This window comes from Pleurodeles waltl, chromosome 3_2, assembly GCF_031143425.1.
Source record: "Pleurodeles waltl isolate 20211129_DDA chromosome 3_2, aPleWal1.hap1.20221129, whole genome shotgun sequence".
Classification (NCBI taxonomy): domain Eukaryota; kingdom Metazoa; phylum Chordata; class Amphibia; order Caudata; family Salamandridae; genus Pleurodeles; species Pleurodeles waltl.
Window position 1 is genome coordinate 214950833 of NC_090441.1, and position 24264 is coordinate 214975096.

General features: G+C 49.1%; 1 protein-coding gene across 1 annotated transcript in view; it reads left to right on the forward strand.

Moving 5' to 3' along the window:
- LOC138286710 (unconventional myosin-X-like) overlaps window positions 1-24264 on the forward strand; it is a 483148-nt gene that overhangs the window by 296146 nt on the left and 162738 nt on the right. The window contains exons 16-19 of the mRNA XM_069227214.1: window positions 13868-13936; window positions 18134-18216; window positions 21633-21741; window positions 22736-22816. Coding sequence (XP_069083315.1) covers window positions 13868-13936; window positions 18134-18216; window positions 21633-21741; window positions 22736-22816 — 342 coding nt within the window. The remainder of the gene's footprint in view (window positions 1-13867; window positions 13937-18133; window positions 18217-21632; window positions 21742-22735; window positions 22817-24264) is intronic.

The window sequence follows — 24264 nt, forward strand, 5'->3', positions numbered from 1 at the left end:
GGACAGAGGGGGGCGCCATCGCCACAGCACAGTGCAGCTTGGGAGGGATGCTCTCGCATCTCCCTCCACACTGAGGACCGGTGACGAGGACGATGCTGCGCGCCCACCAGACAAGCAAGGTGATGATCAGTCTAGAAGAGGAGTGAGTAGATACAAGCGCTTTACTAGAGAGAGAACCAGGGGAGTCCGCACCCCACCAGCTGCGTGTCCGCATCTTTGTATCACGGTCCCGTGCTTGAGGATTTCACTCCTCAGAAGATCAGGGCGTGGAGAACTCGGAAGCAGAGGTGAGAGGATCCAGGAGAAACGCTCACCCTGTGGAACCCACCGAGGGCAGAAAGGAGGTGCCCGGGAGAGCATCTCCCCAGGAGCGGGGAAAGGACGGCTCGGGGGGGGGGCGCTGTCGGAGTCACGAGAGGGGCATCTCATAGAAGTGGTCGCAAGAACTGGACTCTAGCTGGGGAGGGCAACCGGAAGGAAGTAGCAGACGAAACAGAGCCAGTGTAGCGCCTTGAGCATCACACTCCAAGACGCTAACTTTTGTGCAATGGTCCGATTAAAGTGCTTTCTTTCTTGGGAAGACATGTACATGACTGGACGTTCACATTATTATCCCGTAGGTTGACTGAGTGCTCAGCTCCAGCGCTCCACGCACTCCCTCCCTGAGAAGCCTGTGACTGCTCGCCTCTGGTACCGCTCACTCACATGCAGAAGGCGCTGTACTGGGACCAGTTTGCAGATCCAACCAACGACCTTGGTGTCCAATGACCTCAGCCACCGCGACTGGGGTCCAGCAGCCCTGTCAGCTTCGTGGACCACCGAATGGGTTGTAACAATTTTTCACCCACCAAACAAACTGGACATGGTCACCCAAGTCAACCAGGGGCCACATCCCGCCCCAACACCCTAAGGATACTGAAGAAATTCCTCAGGTGGCAACCGGACAAGGGAAATGATCACCCGATCCCTCATCACCAGGAGACTAGACTATAGAAACAATGACCTGACAAGAAGACTACAGGCCATCCAAAATGTATCCGACAAACCAATCCTCAACCTCCCCTGCCGAGCCCACATCACACCTCACCTTAGGGAACTATACTGGCTCTCGATACACAAGCAGACACTTCAAGCACCACCCACACCTACAAACATCTCTAGAACACTGGCCATGCCCACCTGAACAGCCACATTCACTTCCAGCAACCTCTCAGTCCCCTCTGCTGTGCCGGCCTCTCACTAGCGCACACCCCACACGTACACAAAAGCAGAGCAGCTGCGCCTTTTCATACCTCGCTCCTAAAACCTGGAACGAGCTCCCACAATGCATCACAGCCACCACCTCCTCTCTTCTTGAGTTCCGCAAAAAGCTGAAAACCTGGGTGTTTGAGTAGGCCTCCTGAGCTGGCCTCCCCTACCAACTACATAGTGCCTGGATACCCCAAGGGTGATTAGAGCACTATATAAACGCTGGTAACATAAGATTCTGCCTTGTACCATGAGTATCATCATGCCTTCTGTCACAGGTATTGTTGTGTGTGTCATGGATGTCATAATGTGTTGTGTCAAGTGTATCATTGTACCTGGGGTCTTATTGCACCTTGCATCACGTGTATCATTGTGCATCGTATCCGTGTTATCACCATGCCTTGTATCCCGGGTATCATCATTCCTTGACACAATGGTGGTGTTGTGCCTTGTACCACATGTGCCATCACATGTTGTGTTGCAAATATTATAATGTGTTGTCTCAGGGGTGTCATTGTGCCTTCTTACACGGGTATGATCGTTCCTTGTACCATGAGTACAGTTGGGCCTTATATCACGTGCATCACTGTGCCTTGTATCAAGGGTCTCACCCTGTCCTATATTAGGGTTATCCTTGTGCTTTGATAATGGATCGCAAAGTGCCTTGTATCTCGGGTATCCGCGTTCCTTGCGTCACTGTTGTCACCGTGCCTTGTATCAACAGTATCATCGTGTCTTGCATCACAGGTATCATGTGTAGTATTAACTCTATCATAATGTGTTGTTTCGGGGGTCACTGTGTCTTGACCCATGAGTAATATCATGTTTTGTACTCACGGCTGTTGTATCACAGGTACCACTGTGCATTGTATCATTGCATCACAGGAATCATCTAAAAAATGAGAGCCACCAGAAATGTTGCGTCCAGTTGCCTCCTCGCCTGCAATGAACCTCGCATGATCATTATTAATGATGGAAAAGACATAAAGCTGACCTGCGCTCCAGCGATGAAGGAATGCATCTGTCGCTCACACCTCTGGGTCCAGCCTCCAGTAGAAAACATCAGAAGTTGCTTGTTCAGAAATTCGCTCGAACGAGGGCCTCATCTCCTTATCAACAGTTGGAACACCTGCCTGTTCAGCCTCCAGTCACCAGCATCCTTCATAAAGTGAGAGTTCAAGTCCTGTACCCCATTCTTTTCACTTGGCTGTTACTCCCGGTCACCGACAGACCATGTTCTTGACAGAAATGCCAAAACTCCTTCACTAGCTCTTTCCACATTCTGGACCTTCTTCATGATGTTTCACACTGCTAACAGATCGTCCATCCTTGGAAGAATGCAGCAATCGGCGCTCTGGGGTGGCAGGGTCCTGATGACGAGGGATCTCACCAGAAGCTCCTGGCCGGTAATGTGTTACTCCAAGTCTCCACTTGACCAGCGCTCTCCTGTGAGAGAGAGGTCCATTCTTACCTGTCGTCTGACTCAGTGGCGCTGTGTAGTTGGGACACGAGCTGGATCTGCCATTCCAGACCTCCATGTGCCCCAACCACCAAATCACGTCTGTTCTAGTTCCTTCTAACAGACCAATGATACCCATGTATACAGCATCTTCCACATCTGCAAAGCCCTGTGACGGAGGCGGGTCGCAAAGATTGCCTGACCCGATGACGGCAGAAAGCCCAGAGTCCTGGCCAACAATCTCAACACGATCTCATTGTTGTTCAAGGGAGACTTCAATTCATTCTTGATGTCCTCAACTTTCTTCTCCAGCAATTGACTTTGTGTTGGGATGAGAACACATTTCTTCTCGTTGATCGTGAACGCAAGTTCTGGTAACAGTGGTAGAGGGATAATCCTTCCTTGATGAGTCGTGATTTCTATCAGGTCATGAACGATGAGGATTCGTTACCTTGGTGAAGCCCCAAGGGGTTGAGGAAAGACCGAAGGGTAGAATGGAAAACTTGTACCAGTGGTGACACCACTGAAGATTTGGAAAACTTTGCTGTGAGACAAAGATTGGAAATGCCAAATAGGCATCTTTGAGGTCCAATTGGACAATCCAGTCGTTCTTTTTGAAGCAATCCTTCAAAAGATAGATACATTTCATCTTGAAATGGTAATAGAGGATCCAGCCACTGGATTCTCAAAGATGTGACACAAACCTGAAGCCCCTGTCTTTCCTTTGGGCAAGAAAACGGTTCCTAAAATGCCTCTTGGAGGAGAAGAACAAGAGCATGTCGCCTACGGTGCTGCAGCTCCTGAATTTCTCAATTGACAAGATTGCTCTCCTAGGGAGAAATTCAGGGGTCTGGGCTGGATTTGTTTGAACTGGAGTTCCATAAAACTCCAATTAGAAACCTTGAGACATTAATAGGACCCAAGTGTCTTGTGTTTGCGTCAGTTCAGAAGAGACCCACATGCTCAGGTTGCCAGACTTTCTGCAAGGACAGATGGGCATTGTCAAGTGCCATAAAGGTATTAACGAATTTTCATAATTCCCTAACAAAGGGATCTCCAAAGAAAAACTCTTCGGCCGTCAGGCCTGCTTCAGCTGAAGTTAGCGTTGTTAAGTTGGGGTTGATTCTCATGAGACGGAAGTGATAGCTTTCCACCTAGGTGGCACAATTTGCGACCAGACATGTGGCCCTCTGGGTCCAGCCCGTCAGAATATCCAGGCCAATTCTTGAGCCTTCATCCATTTTTTGTTTGGCATTTTTGAGGATCTTCGGCAGGGGCCTGGAAATGTTTAGCAGTTTGCCTTCACAGGCCCTCCAGAACCTGTCAATCCCTCTCTTTAGGTCTTAGGTAAACTTTTTCATGAAAGCAATCCTGTTGATAAAACATTCCAGGATATCAGCAAACTTCATTGAAGGGAATGCTTCTGACACTTGTCTTTGAATCTCTTTGTTGAAAAACTTTTCTACTGTGAAAATGGACATTGCCTGCTCCGGCAGGAGACGGGACCAACTCTGCTGACTTAGGGTGCACAGTGACCTCAGGGTTAAATGACAGGAAGTCCTTTTTATTTTCAAGGGGAGTCAAGATAGGTTCTTGGCTACCCACCTGAGTATCTCTCTTGCATTTAGCCGTTGGCGCGGGCAATATAGAGGATTTCTGGGAATCTGAGGTATTGGATTTTTCTGAGACGGAGTCATCTGCGCACTAGGATGGCTCTGAGGACTGTATGTTTCTAGATTGAGGCTGTGTAGATATTCTTCCAGGGTCATACAGAAAGCTGACTGAAAGTGTGTCTGTGATGTCTGAGTATGCCAACGTTCTTTCTTGTTTTCCGCTGAATTGAAGGCCCCTTGAAAGGTTGAGGGGGTCCCAGGCAAATTCAGCATGGGGGTCTTATATTCCACGATGTCAAGTGTAAAGGCATCCACAGTTGATGGAAACAGAAATAGGACTATGCGGAGCTTCCACAGATCAGCCAGACTCACCTCCCTCATGGCCTACCGCATGGTGCAAAGAACCTTTCTGCATAGGGACTGGGGTATCTGGGCCCTGAAACTGAAAAAAGAGAAAATCGGAATTTATTAAATCCAAGCATGGAATGGATGGGAGCAATGTTGCCTTGATTTGGAAAGAAACTCACAACAGCCACAATAATAATTCTAGCAATAGGAACAAGAATAGTAAACCGTTACAGTAGCAACACCAGCATCAAACATACAGCAACATGAGGCAAGCCACTATTCTGGTCTTGAGCAGCAAAGAAAGAGGCAGTCGATTTGGTGTCGACACCCAAAGTCACTGGCTACTTTTAAAAAAACATGAGACTACGTTGTTTGGCTTGGTGCTACATATATGCTATCAGTCAGTGATAGCCAGTCAGCTATCAGGCGTGATGCAGTCTACCGTCCATCATTTGTTCTTTTCACTTTTGTCACCCTAAGTGGTAAGGGTATGCCCCGAGGTGGGTCCCGTACTCACTGTGCCACTGGATACAAGCTAGCCTGGCTGATAAAGGGTGATACCCCGAAACCGGTCCTAGGATGCTTGTTTCCAGTCCAGGGAGGACCTGGCTGGACAGTTCGGGCTGGACTGTTCCCATGGGGAGCAGGGTCAAGACTGATTTGCATATGGCTGGGTCCAAACTGGGGTGGAGTGGTGAGCAAAATAATATAGATTTAACCCAGATCTGTGAATGAGGGTGATCCATATGCTGGTCATGGGTTCCTCTGTCTGTATCATCCCACAGACCTCTGCAAGAACATGGCTGTCTGGGCTAGAAAAGGAAGACCAGGGGTCCTATTACATAAAGTGACCCAGGGGTGCAACAGGCATTTGCACCCACTTTGCACGCCCGTGGCACTTTGGTATTACAGAAGGGGCCGCAGACACTTGTGCGGGCCCTTCTCCAATACTGATAGTGCTGGCGCACATATAGTGTCAGTGGTATCACTTAAGGGTGTTCCATCATTTGCAGAGGGGCGTGGCCCCAAGCAAATGAGGAAATCACTTTGACATATTACCTATGTGGGTGCAGAGGCAAACATGCCTTTAGAAAAAGGAGCTGTGCTTACAGTGCACCTTCTAAAGGCAGCCCTCTTCGGGGAGAAAAGGGACTCATGGACCCCTCCGACATCCCCTGCAGGCGGGTGCAGTCACTCATTGCACCCACCTGCAAGGAGATCTCTTATCCTCCCTTAAAAGTGCAGGCGGGTTGCCCTCTGCACAGTGAAACACGGAGCGGTGTTGAAGAAGCCCTGGGGGCAGCGTATTCAATGTAATAGGGCTCACTCCCCTTGTTTGCAACGGGTGCAACTTTTGAAAGGCGCGCCGGGCGCAAACAAGGAGAGTGCGCCATATTCTGTAATAGGGCCCCAGACCTTACTGCAGTATGGGTCTCTGGTGGAATAAACAGATTTATCTTACTGCAGTAGGGGTCTCTGGTAGAATAAAGAGATTTATCATAGATGAGCATGGTGAGTCTGTGCTGGAATAAACAGATTTATGTTACTGCAGTATGGGTCTCTGGTAGAATAAAGAGATTTATCGTAGTCGAGCACGGTGAGTCTGTGCTGGAACAAACAGATTTATCTTACTGCAGTATGGGTCTCTGGTAGAATAAAGAGATTTATCATAGATGAGCACGGTGAGTCTGTGCTGGAACAAACAGATTTATCTTACTGCAGTATGGGTCTCTGGTAGAATAAAGAGATTTATCATAGATGAGCACGGTGAGTCTGTGCTGGAACAAACAGATTTATCTTACTGCAGTATGGGTCTCTGGTAGAATAAAGAGATTTATCATAGATGAGCACGGTGAGTCTGTGCTGGAACAAACAGATTTATCTTACTGCAGTATGGGTCTCTGGTAGAATAAAGAGATTTATCATAGATGAGCATGGTGAGTCTGTGCTGGAACAAACAGATTTATCTTACTGCAATATGGGTCTCTGGTGGAATAAACAGAGCAGGATGAGTGTGGTGGAACAAACAGATTTATCTTACTGCAGTATGGGTCTATGGTGGAATAAACAGATTTATCATAGTCGAGCATGGTGAGTCTGTGGTGGAATAAACAGATTTATGTTACTGCAGTAGGGGTCTCTGGTAGAATAAAGAGATTTATCGTAGTCGAGCAGGGTGAGTGTGGTGGAACAAACAGATTTATCTTACTGCAGTATGGGTCTATGGTGGAATAAACCGATTTATCATAGTCGAGCATGGCGAGTCTGAGGTGGAATATACAGATTTATGTTACTGCAGTATGGGTCTCTGGTGGAATAAACAGAGCAGGGTGAGTGTGGTGGAACAAACAGATTTATGTTACTGCAGTATGGGTCTCTGGTGGAATAAAGAGATTTATCGTAGTCGAGCAGGGTGAGTGTGGTGGAACAAACAGATTTATCTTACTGCAGTATGGGTCTATGGTGGAATAAACAGATTCATCATAGTCGAGCATGGTGAGTCTGTGCTTGAATAAACAGATTTATGTTACTGCAGGGAGGTTCTCTGGTGGAATAAACCGATTTATCATAGTCGAGCATGGTGAGTCTGTGGTGGAATAAACCGATTCATGATAGTCGAGCATGGTGAGTCTGAGGTGGAATAAACAGATTTATGTTACTGCAGTATGGGGCTCTGGTGGAATAAACAGATTTATCATAGTCGAGCATGGCGAGTCTCTGGTGGAATAAACAGATTCATTTTACTCCAGCAGGGGTCCGTGGTGGAATAAACAGATTTATCTTAGTCCGGCAAGGGTCACTGGTGGAATACACAGACTATTCCACCAGAGACCCATACAGGAGTAAGAAAAAACAGATTTATCATAGTGCGGCATGTATCACTGGTGGAGTAAACAGATTGGTCTTACTCCAGCGAGGATCTCTGGTGGAATAAACCAATTTATATTAGGCCAGTATGTATCTCTGGTAGAATAAAAGGTTTTATGTTTGTCCAGCTTGGGTCTCTGGTGAAAGAAACAGATGTATCTTACTCCAGCATGGGTCTCTGGTGGAAAAAAATGATTTATTTTACTACAGCATGGGTCTTTGGTGGAATAACAGATGTATGTTACTCCAGAATGGGTCTTTGGTGTAATAACAGATGTATGTTACTCCAGAATTGGTCTTTGGTGGAATAACAGATGTATGTTACAACAGATGTATGTTACTCCGGCATGGGTCTTTGGTGGAATAACAGATGTATGTTACTCCAGAATGGGTCTTTGGTGGAATAATAGCTGTATGTTACTCCAGAATGGGTCTTTGGTGGAATAAACAGATTTATGTTGTGAGTGCTTCAGCGGTTGTACATAAATGGAGTGTTTCTCCAGTGGCTCCTGGGATTCAGCTGGAGGTGTGGCTGGGTGGGTCCTAGAGCAGGGTGCACATGTGATACCACACGGAGCAGGGTGCCAGGTGATACCACCCTGAGCAGAGTCCCCGGGTGATACCACCCAGAGTGGGATGCAGGTGATACCACCCAGAGCAGAGTCTCGGGTTATACCACCCACAGCAGGGTGCTAGGTGATACCACGAAGAGAAGAGTCCAGGGTGATACCACCCACAGCTGAGTGCCCGGGTGATACTGCCCAGAGCAGGGTGAAGAGTGACGCCAGCCAGAGCAGGGTGCCGGGTGGCACCACCCAGAGCAGAGTGCCAGGTGATACCACCGAGAGCAGGGTGATATGACCAAGAGCAGGGTGCTGGTGACAGCACAGAGTGCCAGGTGATACCACCCAGAGTGGGGTGCAGGGGATACCACCGAGAGCAGGGTGATATGACCCAGAGCAGGGTGCTGGTGACAGCACAGAGTGCCAGGTGATACCACCCAGAGTGGGGTGCTGGTGACAGCACAGAGTGCCAGGTGATACCACCGAGAGCAGGGTGATATGACCCAGAGCAGGGTGCTGGTGACAGCACAGAGTGCCAGGTGATACCACCCAGAGTGGGGTGCTGGTGACAGCACAGAGTGCCAGGTGATACCACCCAGAGCAGGGTGCTGGTGACAGCACAGAGTGCCAGGTGATACCACCGAGAGCAGGGTGATATGACCCAGAGCAGGGTGCTGGTGACAGCACAGAGTGCCAGGTGATACCACCGAGAGCAGGGTGATATGACCCAGAGCAGGGTGCTGGTGACAGCACAGAGTGCCAGGTGATACCACCGAGAGCAGGGTGATATGACCCAGAGCAGGGTGCCCGACCCCTCGACCTCCTTCATGCCTGTTTTGCTGGCACGACAGCAGCGTCAGCCTGGTGCCAGCTGGTGTCACACACAGACCTACCTCTCAGGTACCCCTCTGCTCTGCCCATTCTGTGCCCTCCAGAGGGGTCCCCCGTCTCCTAGGACGGATCTTGGAAGTGAGCCCCCCCCCGGTGTGCAGCTAAGGACCCGGCTCTGCGCCCAGACACATCCCACTCCGAGGGCAATTTAACGCCCCCATCCCTCCCCCCGCCCGGCGGAGGCCGCTTCCCCCCTCCACTTCCTTTTCCGCTAAAACTATTTTTAAGTCTTTAATTGTTGGGGCTTTTCGGACTTTGTGACCTGCATCCTGTTGTGCGGTGTCTCCCCGACCCCCCGCTTCCTGCCCCGCGCCTGTGTGCGTGCGCGCGTGCATGTACGAGTGAGTGTGCACGTACGTGTGTGTGTGTGTCTATATGTACGTGTGTGCGTGCATGTAAGTGTGTGCGTATGTACGTGTGCTCACGTGCATGTACGAGTGTGTGTGTATATATATGTACGTGTGCGCGTGCATGTAAGTGTGTGTGTGTACGGGTCTGTATGTACGTGTGCGCACGTGCATGTACGAGTGAGTGTGCACGTACGTGTGTGTGTGTCTATATGTACGTGTGTGCGTGCATGTAAGTGTGTGCGTATGTACGTGTGCTCACGTGCATGTACGAGTGTGTGTGTATATATATGTACGTGTGCGCGTGCATGTAAGTGTGTGTGTGTACGGGTCTGTATGTACGTGTGCGGACGTGCATGTACGAGTGTGTGTGCACGTACGTGTGTGTATATGTGCTTGTGCGCGCGCGTGCATGTTAATGTGGGTGCGCACGTAAGGTTGTGTGCATGTACGGGTCTGTATGTACGTGTGTGCGCGCGTGCATGTAAGTGTGTGGGTGCACGTAAGCATGTGTATATACGTATGTGCGGGTGCATGTACGGGTCTGTATGTACGTGTGTGTGTGTATGTACGTGAGTGTGTCCGCATCCATGCACGTGTCTGTGTATCCACGTGTGAATCTACGTGTGTCCGCATGCAAGTACGTGTGTGTCTGCATGCACGCGTGCATGTACGTGTGTGAGTACATGCATGCACGTAGTTGTAATGTACATGTTTGTATGTGCACACCACGTAATCTCGGTGTCCTAGCACCAGGTGAGGTCTGGGAGCCCATGTGGGGAGTCTCCTGTCAGGACTTCCCCCCCGACCAGGACACGCCGCCCCGGGTGAGACCCCTCTAGTGAGATGGTCAGTGGTGGTACACTACACTGGCCATATATTGTACATTTACCAGCTAAGCGTGTCATATGAGCTAAAGATGAGTTCACCCACCTCTCTGGCACTCTATATTCACCCACATCTCCGGCACTCTATATTCACCACCCTCTCTGGCACTCTATATTCACCCCCCTCTCTGGCACTCTATATTCCCCCACATCTCTGGCAGTCTATTTTCACCCCCCTTCATGGCACTCTATATTCACCCCCCTCTCTGGCACTCTATATTCACCCACCTCTCTGGCAGTCTATATTCACCCACCTCTCTGGCAGTCTATATTCACTAACATCTCTGGCACTCTATATTCACCCACCTCTCTGGCACTCTATATTCCCCCCCACTCTCCGGCAGTCTATATTCACCCACCTCTCCGGCACTCTATATTCACCCACCTCTCTGGCACTCTATATTCACCCACTTCTCAGGCAGTCTATATTCACCCACCTCTCTGGCAGTCTATATTCACCCACTTCCCCATCAGTCTATAATCTATATTCACCTACCTCTCCAGCACTCTGTAGTCACCAACTTTTCCACCAGTCTATATTCTATATATTCACCAACCTCTCCAGCACTTTATATTCACCCACCTCTCCGGCACTCTATATTCACCCACCTCTCCGGCACTCTATATTCACCCACCTCTCCGGCACTCTATATTCACCCACCTCTCTGGCAGTCTATATTCACCCACCTATCCGGCACTCTATATTCACCCACCTCTCCGGCACTCTATATTCACCCACCTCTCCTTCACTCTATATTCACCCACTTCTCTGGCAGTCTATATTCACCCACCTCTCTGGCAGTCTATATTCACCCACTTCCCCATCAGTCTATAATCTATATTCACCTACCTCTCCAGCACTCTGTAGTCACCAACTTCTCCACCAGTCTATATTCTATATTCACCAACCTCTCCAGCACTTTATATTCACCCACCTCTCCGGCACTCTATATTCACCCACCTCTCCGGCACTCTATATTCACCTACCTCTCCAGCACTCTATATTCACCCACCTCTCTGGGAGTCTATATTCACCCACCTTTTCCGGCACTTTATATTCACCCACCCATCCGGCACTCTATATTCACCCACCTCTCCGGCACTCTATATTCACCCACCTCTCCGGCACTCTATATTCACCCACCTCTCTGGCAGTCTATATTCACACACTTCCTCATCAGTCTATACTCTATATTCACCTACCTCTCCAGCACTCTGTAGTCACCCACTTCTCCATCAGTCTATATTCTAAATTTACCAACCTCTCCAGCACTTTATATTCACCCACCTCTCCGGCACTCTATATTCACCCACCTCTCCAGCGGTCTATATTATATATTCATCCACCTCTCCAGCCCTCACCTCTCCCACAGTCTATATTCACTGACTTCTCTATCAGTCTATATTCTATACTCATCTACCTCTCCAGCAGTCTGTATTCACCCACTTCTCCATCAGTCCATATTCTATATTCATCCAATTCGCAGGCACTCTATATTCACCCACCCCCTCCAGCTGTGTATATTCCCCCATCTCTCTAGCAGTCAATATTCGCACACCCCTCCAGCACTCTATATTTCCCCACCCTCCAGCACCTTATGTTCACCCACCGCTCCAGAGGTCTGTATTCTATTACTCCACCCCCTCCAGCGGTCTATAGTCACCCACCTCTGTGGCAGCCTATATTCACCAACTACCCCACCAGTCTATATTTACCCACATCTCCGGCAGTCTATATTCACTCACATCTCCAACTCTCTATATTCACCCAATCCCCTCCTGCAGTCTATCTTCCCCCACCTCTCTAGCAGTCTATATTCACACATCCCTCCAGCACTTTCAAAAAGTGGCATTTTCAAAATTGTAATAATAAATCTGACTTTAGCATTAAAGAGGACTTCTCATTACAAGTCAATAGGTACTAAACATGACATACCTACTCTGTCTCAATTAGAAATTACAGCTTATTAAATGTAATAAGGAATCCCTAATGCTAACCTATGAGATGAGAAGGCTTCACAGTAGTGAAACATGAATTGTAGAGTTTTTCATTACCAGGACATGTAAAACGTAAAAGGACATGTCCTACCTTGCCCTATGGGCTACCTAGGGCCTACCTTAGGGGTGACCTACATGTAATTAAAAGGGAGTTTAAGGCTTGGTAAGAGGTTTTAAATGGCAATTCAACATGGTAATGTAAAGTGCCTGCACAGGCTCTGCAATGGCAGGCCTGAGATGTGTGTAAGGGCTGCTTGTGTTGGTGGCACAAGCAGTGCTGCATTCCCACTAATAGCATCTAATTTATAGGCCCTGGGCACATGTAGTTCACTGTACTAGGGACTTACAGGTAACTTAACTGTGCCAATTGTGGATACGTCAATCAAACCATGTTTTAGGGGAGGAGAACATACACTTTAGGAATGGTTGGCAGTGTTAAAGTGCTCAGAGTCCTAATGTCAACAAAAATATGAGGCAGTCAGGAAAAAAGTTTGGAGGGAGGATGACAGTCTAACAAGCGGTGTTTTTGAATGCCTCAGAACCGGAGTCTGAGGTGTATGTGTCAGAAGTGTATTTGTCTGCACTGGTGTCTACGGTGTGTGCATCAGAAGCAGTGTCTGTGGTGTATGCGTTAGAAGCTGTGTCTGTGGTGTATGCGTTAGAAGCTGTGTCTGAGGTGTATGCGTCAGAAGCTGTGTCTGAGGTGTGTGCGTCAGCTGTGGTGTACGCGTGGGGAGCTGTGTCTCTGGTGTACGCGTGGGGATCTGTGTCTCTGGTGTACGCGTGGGAAGCTGTGTCTCTGGTGTACGCGTGGGAAGCTGTGTCTGCGGTGTATTTGTCTGTACTGGTGTCGGCAGTATATGCATCAGAAGTGCCTGTGGTGTATGCGTTAGAAGCTGTGTCTGAGGTGTATGCGTCAGAAGCTGTGTCTGAGGTGTGTGCATCAGCTGTGGTGTACGCGTGGGAAGCTGTGTCTCTGGTGTACGCGTGGGAAGCTGTGTCTCTGGTGTACGCGTGGGAAGCTGTGTCTCTGGTGTACGCGTGGGAAGCTGTGTCTCTGGTGTACGCGTGGGGAGCTGTGTCTGCGGTGTACGCGTGGGGAGCTGTGTCTGCGGTGTACGCGTGGGGAGCTGTGTCTGCGGTGTACGCGTGGGGAGCTGTGTCTGCGGTGTACGCGTGGGGAGCTGTGTCTGCGGTGTACGCGTGGGGAGCTGTGTCTGCAGTATACGTGTCAGAAGTGGTGTCTGGGATGTACGCATCAGAAGTGGTGTCTGTGGTGTACGCATCAGAAGTGGTGTCTGTGGTGTACGCATCAGAAGTGGTGTCTGTGGTGTACGCATCAGAAGTGGTGTCTGTGGTGTACGCATCAGAAGTGGTGTCTGTGGTGTACGCATCAGAAGTGGTGTCTGTGGTGTACGCATCAGAAGTGGTGTCTGTGGTGTACGCATCAGAAGTGGTATCTGTGGTGTACGCATCAGAAGTAGTGTCTGTGGTGTGCGCATCAGAAGTGGTGTCTGCGGTATACGGGTCAGAAGTGGTGTGTGTACTTTAGGCTTTTCATCAACTGGTCTAATGGGAAGGAAGATGTTTGTCTCATTTAAGAGGTCTGTCCAAATATAATTCTTAATTCTGTTTCTTTTTTCAGGGCAACCACTATTATGTGAAACCCAGGGTGACGGACCACCAGTTTGGCATCAAGCACTATGCCGGAGAGGTGAGCTTGGATTGCCATACAGCTTCTGCCTCATGTCTAGTAAAGTATATGGTAATGTAATGGCAGGTGTGACATAGGTATGTGTCAGAGATGTGAGCTTAGACTGATATAAAGCTTGCTTCTCATGACTAGCATGGTCTCTGGTGATGTAATGGCAGGTTTGACACTGGTATGTGAGGTAATGGACAGTGTGACACTGATATGTTAGGTAATGGCAGGTGTGACACTGGTATGTGAGGTAATGGCAGGTGTGGCACAGGTATGTGAGGTAATGGCAGGTGTGGCACAGGTATGTGAGGTAATGGCAGGTGTGACACAGGTATGTGAGGTAATGGCAGGTGTGACACAGGTATGTGATGTCATGACAGGTGTGACACAGGTATTTAAGGTAATGGCAGGTGTGGCACAGGTATGTGAGGCAATGGCAGGTGTGGCACAGGTATGTGAGGCGATGGCAGGTGTGGCACAGGTATGTGAGGTAATGGCAGGTGTGGCACAGGTTTGTGATGTAAATGCAGGTGTGGCACAGGTATGTGAGGTAATGGCAGGTGTGGCACAGGTATGTGAGGTAATGGCAGGTGTGGCACAGGTATGTGAGGTAATGGCAGGTGTGGCACAGGTATGTGAGGTGATGGCAGGTGTGACACAGGTATGTGATGTAAATGCAGATGTGGCACAGGTATGTGAGGTAATGGCAGGTGTGGCACAGGTATGTGAGGTGATGGCAGGTGTGACACAGGTATGTGATGTAAATGCAGATGTGGCACAGGTATGTGAGGTGATGGCAGGTCTGACACAGGTATGTGAGGTAATGGCAGGTGTGGCACAGGTATGTGAGGTAATGGCAGGTGTGACACAGGTATGTGATGTCATGACAGGTGTGACACAGGTATTTAAGGTAATGGCAGGTGTGACACTGGTATGTGAGGCAATGGCAGGTGTGGCACAGGTATGTGAGGGAATGGCAGGTGTGGCACAGGTATGTGAGGCAATGGCAGGTGTGGCACAGGTATGTGAGGTAATGGCAGGTGTGACACAGGTATGTGATGTAAATGCAGATGTGGCACAGGTATGTGAGGTAATGGCAGGTGTGGCACAGGTATGTGAGGTGATGGCAGGTGTGGCACAGGTATGTGAGGTAATGGCAGGTGTGGCACAGGTATGTGAGGTGATGGCAGGCGTGACACAGGTATGTGATGTAAATGCAGGTGTGACTCTGGTATGTGAGGTAATGGCAGGTGTGACACAGGTATGTGATGTAAATGCAGATGTGGCACAGGTATGTGAGGTAATGGCAGGTGTGACACAGGTATTTGAGGTAATGGCAGGCGTGACACGGGTATGTGATGTAAATGCAGGTGTGGCACAAGTATGTGAGGTAATGGCAGGTGTGGCACAGGTATGTGAGGTAATGGCAGGTGTGGCACAGGTATGTGAGGCGATGGCAGGTGTGGCACAGGTATGTGAGGTAATGGCAGGTGTGGCACAGGTATGTGAGGCGATGGCAGGTGTGGCACAGGTATGTGAGGTAATGGCAGGTGTGGCACAGGTATGTGATGAAAATGCATGTGTGGCACAGGTATGTGAGGTAATGGCAGGTGTGGCACAGGTTTGTGATGTAAATGCAGGTGTGGCACAGGTATGTGAGGCAATGGCAGGTGTGGCACAGGTTTGTGATGTAAATGCAGGTGTGGCACAGGTATGTGAGGCAATGGCAGGTGTGGCACAGGTATGTGAGGTAATGGCAGGTGTGGCACAGGTATGTGAGGTAATGGCAGGTGTGGCACAGGTATGTGAGGTAATGGCAGGTGTGGCACAGGTATGTGAGGCAATGGCAGGTGTGGCACAGGTATGTGAGGTAATGGCAGGTGTGGCACAGGTATGTGAGGTAATGGCAGGTGTGGCACAGGTATGTGAGGTAATGGCAGGTGTGGCACAGGTATGTGAGGTAATGGCAGGTGTGGCACAGGTATGTGAGGTGATGGCAGGCGTGACACAGGTATGTGATGTAAATGCAGATGTGGCACAGGTATGTGAGGTAATGGCAGGTGTGGCACAGGTATGTGAGGTGATGGCAGGTGTGGCACAGGTATGTGATGTAAATGCAGATGTGACTCTGGTATGTGAGGTAATGGCAGGTGTGGCACAGGTATGTGAGGCAATGGCAGGTGTGGCACAGGTATGTGAGGTGATGGCAGGTGTGGCACAGGTATGTGAGGTGATGGCAGGTGTGGCACAGGTATGTGAGGCAATGGCAGGTGTGGCACAGGTATGTGAGGCAATGGCAGGTGTGGCACAGGTATGTGAGGTAATGGCAGGTGTGGCACAGGTATGTGAGGTAATGGCAGGTGTGGCACAGGTATGTGAGGCAATGGCAGGTGTGGCACAGGTATGTGAGGTAATGGCAGGTGTGGCACAGGTATGTGAGGTAATGGCAGGTGTGGCACAGGTATGTGATGTAAATGCAGATGTGGCACAGGTATGTGAGGTAATGGCAGGTGTGGCACAGGTATGTGAGGCAATGGCAGGTGTGGCACAGGTATGTGAGGTAATGGCAGGTGTGGCACAGGTATGTGAGGTAATGGCAGGTGTGGCACAGGTATGTGAGGTAATGGCAGGTGTGGCACAGGTATGTGATGTAAATGCAGATGTGGCACAGGTATGTGAGGTAATGGCAGGTGTGGCACAGGTATGTGAGGCAATGGCAGGTGTGGCACAGGTATGTGAGGTAATGGCAGGTGTGGCACAGGTATGTGAGGTAATGGCAGGTGTGGCACAGGTATGTGAGGTAATGGCAGGTGTGGCACAGGTATGTGAGGTAATGGCAGGTGTGGCACAGGTATGTGAGGTGATGGCAGGCGTGACACAGGTATGTGATGTAAATGCAGATGTGGCACAGGTATGTGAGGTAATGGCAGGTGTGGCACAGGTATGTGAGGTGATGGCAGGCGTGACACAGGTATGTGATGTAAATGCAGGTGTGACTCTGGTATGTGAGGTAATGGCAGGTGTGGCACAGGTATGTGAGGTAATGGCAGGTGTGGCACAGGTATGTGAGGCAATGGCAGGTGTGGCACAGGTATGTGAGGTAATGGCAGGTGTGGCACAGGTATGTGAGGTAATGGCAGGTGTGGCACAGGTATGTGAGGTAATGGCAGGTGTGGCACAGGTATGTGAGGTAATGGCAGGTGTGGCACAGGTATGTGAGGTGATGGCAGGCTTGACACAGGTATGTGATGTAAATGCAGATGTGGCACAGGTATGTGAGGTAATGGCAGGTGTGGCACAGGTATGTGAGGTGATGGCAGGCGTGACACAGGTATGTGATGTAAATGCAGGTGTGACTCTGGTATGTGAGGTAATGGCAGGTGTGGCACAGGTATGTGAGGTAATGGCAGGTGTGACACAGGTATGTAGTGGACAGGTGACATAGTAAATAATAAATTACAGAAGCTGTCCCAGAGTTACAGGTGATGCTACAACCATAGAAGGCTTCTTGTGATAGGACAGCAGGTAGGTTACAGGTATGTGCTGTAAAGGTGACTTAGGACAGAAAGATGGAGGACGATTGTTATCTGACATCATCAGGGTTGGCTTACAAGTGTTAGAAGTATAAGAGAGGAACAGGTAACTGCCCTCCGTGAGGAGAGGTTGATAACCCTCTTTTGATAGTGCCTTTTTGAAGGCAAACACTGCTGATGCTTGTCCGTAGACCTGCATAGACTGTGGGCACTGTGACTGGAAAGGTCTGGACGCAGTGGACTGAGGGCACAACTTTTTTATCAACAGCTGCCAACCCCTGGGGGTGAAGGGAGTACAATGAAGCAACCAGCTCAGAGCAGGAGGAGCCCTTGCAAAGCCAGAGAATGCACTGGTGTCCACCGGAGTTGGTACCGTGGCACGGCTTGTACGTTGTGACGTTATATGCAGAAAGATGCAGAGAGATGCCCCCACACCTCTGTTCTTTGTATTCTGTTTGTTAGATGATATAACAAAGGCTGGCAGGGTTTTGCCTTTTTATTGTTGAGCTACAGTGGGCGTGTTTGCTGCTTGAACAGGACTATAAGGTTTGGTTTGGGCCATGTGTTTGCTTGATTCGTACCCGTGTTCTGCTGTAAGCACTGTTGTGAACCATGTTTCACCTACTGAATGTAGACAACATTATCCTAATGATGCAAGTTTTCACATGTCTTCCAGGTGCATTATAATGTTAGGGGTTTCCTGGAGAAGAACAGGGACACATTCAGAGACGACGTCCTGAACATGCTACGGGACAGCAGGTAGGCGGGGGCAAACACCCAGGGTGGGCATATTGACCATGTAGTTGTATTAAGATTCAGGCAGCCTAACACGCATTGGGATTCATTGTTCATCACAGACACTGAGATCACTGGTTCATCACACGCATTAGGATCACTGGTTCATCACACGCATTAGGATCACTGGTTCATCACACGCATTAGGATCACTGGTTCATCACACGCATTAGGATCACTGGTTCATCACACGCATTAGGATGATCACTGGTTCATCACACGCATTAGGATCACTGGTTCATCACACGCATTAGGATCACTGGTTCATCACACGCATTAGGATCACTGGTTCATCACACGCATCAGGATCACTGGTTCATCACACGCATCGGGATCACTGGTTCATCACACGCATCGGGATCACTGGTTCATCACACGCATCGGGATCACTGGTTCATCACACGCATCAGGATCACTGGTTCATCACACGCTTCGGGATTCATTGTTCATCACACGCATTGGGATCACTGGTTCATCACACGCATCGGGATCATGGTTTCATGATACGCATCAGGATTCATTGTTCATCACACACTGGGTTCATCACATGCATCAGGATTCATTGTTCAACACACACACTGGAATCACTGGTTCATCACACGCATCAGGTTCACTGGTTCATGACAAGCATCGGGATCACTGATTCATGACACGCATCGGGATCACTGGTTCATGACACGCATCGGGATCACTGGTTCATGACACGCATCGGGATCACTGGTTCATGACACGCATCGGGATCACTGGTTCATGACACGCATCGGGATCACTGGTTCATGACACGCATCGGGATCACTGGTTCATCACACGCATCGGGATCACTGGTTCATCACACGCATCGGGATCACTGGTTCATCACACGCATCGGGATCACTGGTTCATCACACGCATCGGGATCACTGGTTCATCACACGCATCGGGATCACTGGTTCATCACACGCATCGGGATCACTGGTTCATCACACGCATCAGGATCACTGGTTCATCACACGTATTAGGATCACTGGTTCATCACACGTATTAGGATCACTGGTTCATTACACGTATTAGGATCACTGGTTCATTACACGTATTAGGATCACTGGTTCATTACATGCGTTAGGATCACTGGTTCATTACATGCGTTAGGATCACTGGTTCATCACACGCATCGGGATCACTGGTTCGTCGCATGCAAATGTCACACTGGATCCCAGGGGACCCACTTTTGGTGAGGGTGATGGATACAGGCTGAATTGTCATGACAGGTCACTGAGCAGAGAGTCTCCAATGACTGAAGCTGTTGATGTATAAAACTTAGTGATTTCAGTGTTAGGTCCTTTGTTGTTTCCAAAGTGGACATTGTCATGAAGAAGGCATCCATTAGTTATCTGCATGCCAAAACATCAACATAGAACTAAGAGGTCATACCATTGTAGTGTTCCTGCAAGACCGCTGAGGTACCGCTGTGCTGAAGACCACTGGCAGCCCGCAGTCCTTTTTCGTATGGAAAGCCGCCAGCGGCCATACTGGCGGACAGTGGGAAAGTGGAGGTTGCTCAACCTCCACCGCCACGTCAACAGAACACCGCCCACTGAATCACGTCCCATGAGTCAGTGTGGCGGTGTTCTGGTGGTGGTGTTCTGGAGGTGGAGCTGCCCCCATGGATCCCGTCCGCTCCCAGAGGATCAACGGACAAGGTAAGTTGATTGTCCGTTAGGGAAGGGAGTGGGGGTGGGGGGGTGTTGTGTGTTGTGTGCGTGCAAGGGGGTGTGCGTGTGAGAGTGTAGAGGGGGTGAGTGAGTGTATGCGTTCGGGGGGGTGTTGTGTGTATGGGAAATGTGTGCGGTTCGGACGGTGTGCATGTCTGTATGTGTGCTGGTATGTGTTGTTGGGGTGTATGTGTGCGTGTAGGGGTGTGTATATGTGCATGTTGGGGGCGTGTGCGTGTAGGGGTGTGTATGTGCATGTTCAGGTCAGGGTTGGAGAGGTGTGTATATGTGCATGTTCGGGATCGGGGTGGGGAGGGGGGTTGTGCCACCTTTGGGGGTGGCAGGGGGGTGGGGGTGGATTCGTGTGGGGTAGCGGGGGAGACCCCTATCAGTGCCAGGGAAGAAATTCCCTGGCACTGATAGTGCCTACCGCCATGGATCTCATGGCGGTTCCCAACCACCCGAGATCCATGGCGGTATTCAGGGTCCTGATACCGTCGGCGGTCTAGTGACGACCGCCGGGCTGGAGACCGCAATCTCCAGCCCAGCGGTCTTCACTGCCATGGCGGTCGGAATGGTTAAGTGGCGGATGACTGCGGCGGTAATTCCATTTTTTTTCCGCTGGCCTGTTTGCGGTCTTACCGCCACTTTACCACTGACTGCCAGGGTTGTAATGAGGGCCAATGTCTTGATTGATCTTTCTTATTCACTTAAGGTTATTGTTTTCAAAATACTGGTTTTCCCTCTTTGGTTACAGCTTCTTTATATTTGTTGCTATAGTTTACAATGCATTATTTCCTTTATTTTATAATGTAAATATTTCTATGTGTAATCAGCATTTCCAATTTGTTATATTACTATGGGCCTGATTCTAACTTTGGAGGACGGTGTTAAACCGTCCCAAAAGTGGCGGATATACCACCTACCGTATTACGAGTTCCATAGGATATAATGGACTCGTAATACGGTAGGTGGTATATCCGCCACTTTTGGGACGGTTTAACACCGTCCTCCAAAGTTAGAATCAGGCCCTATGTTTCCCAATTGTGTGTATTTGTTGAATTTGGCTGTCTGGATAAATGATGTGCTTGGTTGGGGATTGCACATCCTTTGGGGGGGGGGGGAGAGGGGGGGGGAGGTCCCCACTCATATTTTCCTTATAGAGCAATTCCTATTTTTGTAAAGTATTTGAAATAACTCCCCCTATTTTGGGGTTTCTGACATAGATCTTGAGTGTTTAGTTGATTTATGGATATGAAAGTGCTTGACTAGGTTTTGTTAGTACTGGATTTGTTTAAGCACACTTGTTCTGCAGTCACTCGTTACTTCTGAAGAAGGCCCCGGGAGGGTCATCAAAGAAAGGTTTCAGCTCTCCAGGTCCAGGGTGGGGGCAAGGATCATTGGCTCACTGAAGTTGTGTTCTGCCAGCCTGGGCTAGGGTGCTACCGAGGACTATCTGGCACCCTCTACCCGTGGCACCTTAGCGCCTGCCTAGTGTTGTGGTAATGTAGCAAAGCCCAAATCTTTGTCATCAAGATGGTTCTTAAACCCCTCCTGGCTACCTGACCTCACGCCATCAATGAATGTCCAGTAGAAGTTGTTTCTACGGAAGAAGTACACAGAGTACGTCATGCTGCTGCTTCTGCATCTTACCCCTGGTATGTTTAATTCGGACTGTGTTTGTTTCAGGCTAGATTTCATCTATGACCTTTTTGAAAACGTCTCGAGCAGGAACAATGAGGAAACTCTGAAGATGGGAACCCAGCGGCGGAAGCCAACAGTCAGCTCCCAGTTCAGGGTAAGGAGGCCGAGGGTCCAAGTGCTGTCATGTAGGGGGGTGAGGCGGCTGCCAGGAGGGCGCCTACTGTGGCAGGTGAGGTGGGGCCACGCAGGAGCCAGGTCGGTGAAGCATTGATGAAGATCCATCAGAGATCCTCAGCCTTGGGCCAGGATGGCTGGCTCCATGCCTGATTTTCAGGATAATCTCTGGCTGTGTTTCCATATTTCGATTGCGTATACGAAAAACTGCTCAGGTGGATATCTAGAAAACAGGTTTAAATCTGGGCCAATATTTGACAGGCAGAGGGCTGAGGGGAGGCTTGGACTGGTGGCTTTAAGGACAGAATAGAGCGAAGGAGTAAGTGATCAGATGTAAAGTTTGGAGTCTACAGGAAGTTGGTGAGAGACTAAAGGACTTGGAGATAGACAAGAAAAACATGTTGACAAAGAGGCAGAAAATGCAAACAAATCACAATCCAATGGTTTTGAGTCGGGCATAAAGAGTCTGCAATAGGCTACAATGTTGCATATGTCAGTATTTGTTATACGTAGACGTTTGCTGGTGGTTGCTGCATGTTGATTTGTTTTGGGTGAATGCTAGATGTTTTGGGGATTTTGAAAACCTCTGATGTGCTGGTGTTTGTGCAGTGTGCTGGCTTGCTATTTTCACAAATGCTGCAGTTTGCATTTAACAGGTTGTTCTTTGAGATTTGGGGATATGTTGCAGTTTACTGATAGTTGGCTGAACGGTTCTGCTGTTTGTTGGTATTTGTGTGAATGTTGCAGTTTTCTGGTACTTGAGTGACTTCCTGGTCAAAGCAGAGGTCATGCTTGTCTCCAGTTTTGTGTCATTGGCATACCTTGTTGATTGTCAAGGTAAGTATTGATGTTCAGTATTTGGCTGACTGTACATCCTGTTTGTGAGATGATCAGAGTAGTGAATGGTTTGACTTCTAGGCACTGTCTGGTTGATGGTGGTATCTGTAGCTGATTCTGTTTCCTTTCACCCTCAGGATTCTCTGCATGCTTTGATGGCCACGCTCAGCACCTCCAACCCCTTCTTCATCAGATGCATTAAACCAAACATGGAGAAGGTAGGTCATGTCCGGCTGAACTCTGACCTCTCTGTACCACCTGTGAAGTAGGGGAATGTGATGAGAAATTTACAGGGAGGGAGCGTCTGCGAAGAACACCATTGGGAATTTATTTGTGATTGTCCTAACGCACATGAGCGACTGTCAGTGGATGTCAAGTAGAAGTCAAACTAGATTGCTGCAGGCAGTGCTGAGGGGCAGGGGCCCTGCAAGGCACAACATCTCAATGATGAGCCCTCCTCGTAGTGTCGGGGTGTCACAGATCACTCACAGGGTATGTGAGTAGCACTCACAGGCAGGCATCAAAGTGCATTTCTCAAGAACAGATGACATGGTCAGTTTTGCGTGTGATGGTCGATGCTGGCATGCCAGTGCTGATTCTCGAGTCGTCTCACACAGGGCCCCGCACATGGAAGAGGTCTTCTGAGCACTAGGTCCCTCTCACTGCTTTTAGAAAGAGGAACGTTATGTTATGTTAAATGTACTTGTTATAGCCCTCAAATCTCCCCAGGAGGGGTATCTCGGCACTGGTCCGCAAACAGAAAGGAAGCAACAGTCCGATAGAACAGTGTGGTTTTAGGCATCTTTCTAAAAGAGAGATGATCAGGACAAGTGCGAATATTGTTCATCTTGCTGCCAATGTGATTTCTTCTGCAAGTCGGCTTGGCAGCCAATAGTACATTCACATCTTTTTGCTAACGTATTATGTAGGAGAAATACAAGACTAGGTTTTGTTCAGTAGGAACAACCTTTCAAGAGTGCATCTTCTGTGGGGAGACTTGCCGCCAGTCATGCAGCTGGATGGCTGGGGTTTGGCTCACACTATTGTCCAGAATGACCTTGGATCTTTAAAAAAAGAAGGGACACCTGCTTAATTTGGAGGGGTAGCTATGATCAAATGGCTCTTCCCAAAGCTACCAGGCCAGAGAGGTCTTTTTCCTCAGCACTGATGTGCAAAATGTCTACTTCTCAACAGTGCCACTTGCTTCTGGTTATGTGTCTTTTCAGTGGTCAGCAGCAGGTAAATCACCTGCTCAAAGCTGTAAACAAGTTTGTTTGGAATATTTTTCAGAAAGATTTTTTAATAATTTTTTTTTGGAGAGGCTTATTCCACGTACTGGCTCCCATGGCATTGCCCACTCTTTCTTCGCATGTGTACCTCCCGCTAAGAGGCACCAATTATCGCCCTTTACAGATCACTGCTACCAAATGTCTGACGTGAAATGATTGGAGCCCTTTGGATGTAGGAATCTGTGGATAAGCACCTGACTTAGAATTAGGAGGTCTCCTTGATTCGGTGTCAAATCAAAGGAGACGGGAGATATGCACTAACATGTCCCTTCCTATGATCGCCTGGCTCTTATGGCTTGAATCTTCGTCAGCCTCTTCATTTATCCTCTGGTCAAACGAAGAGGCTTTAGTGGTAGCCAATCCTCCAGCTCATAACA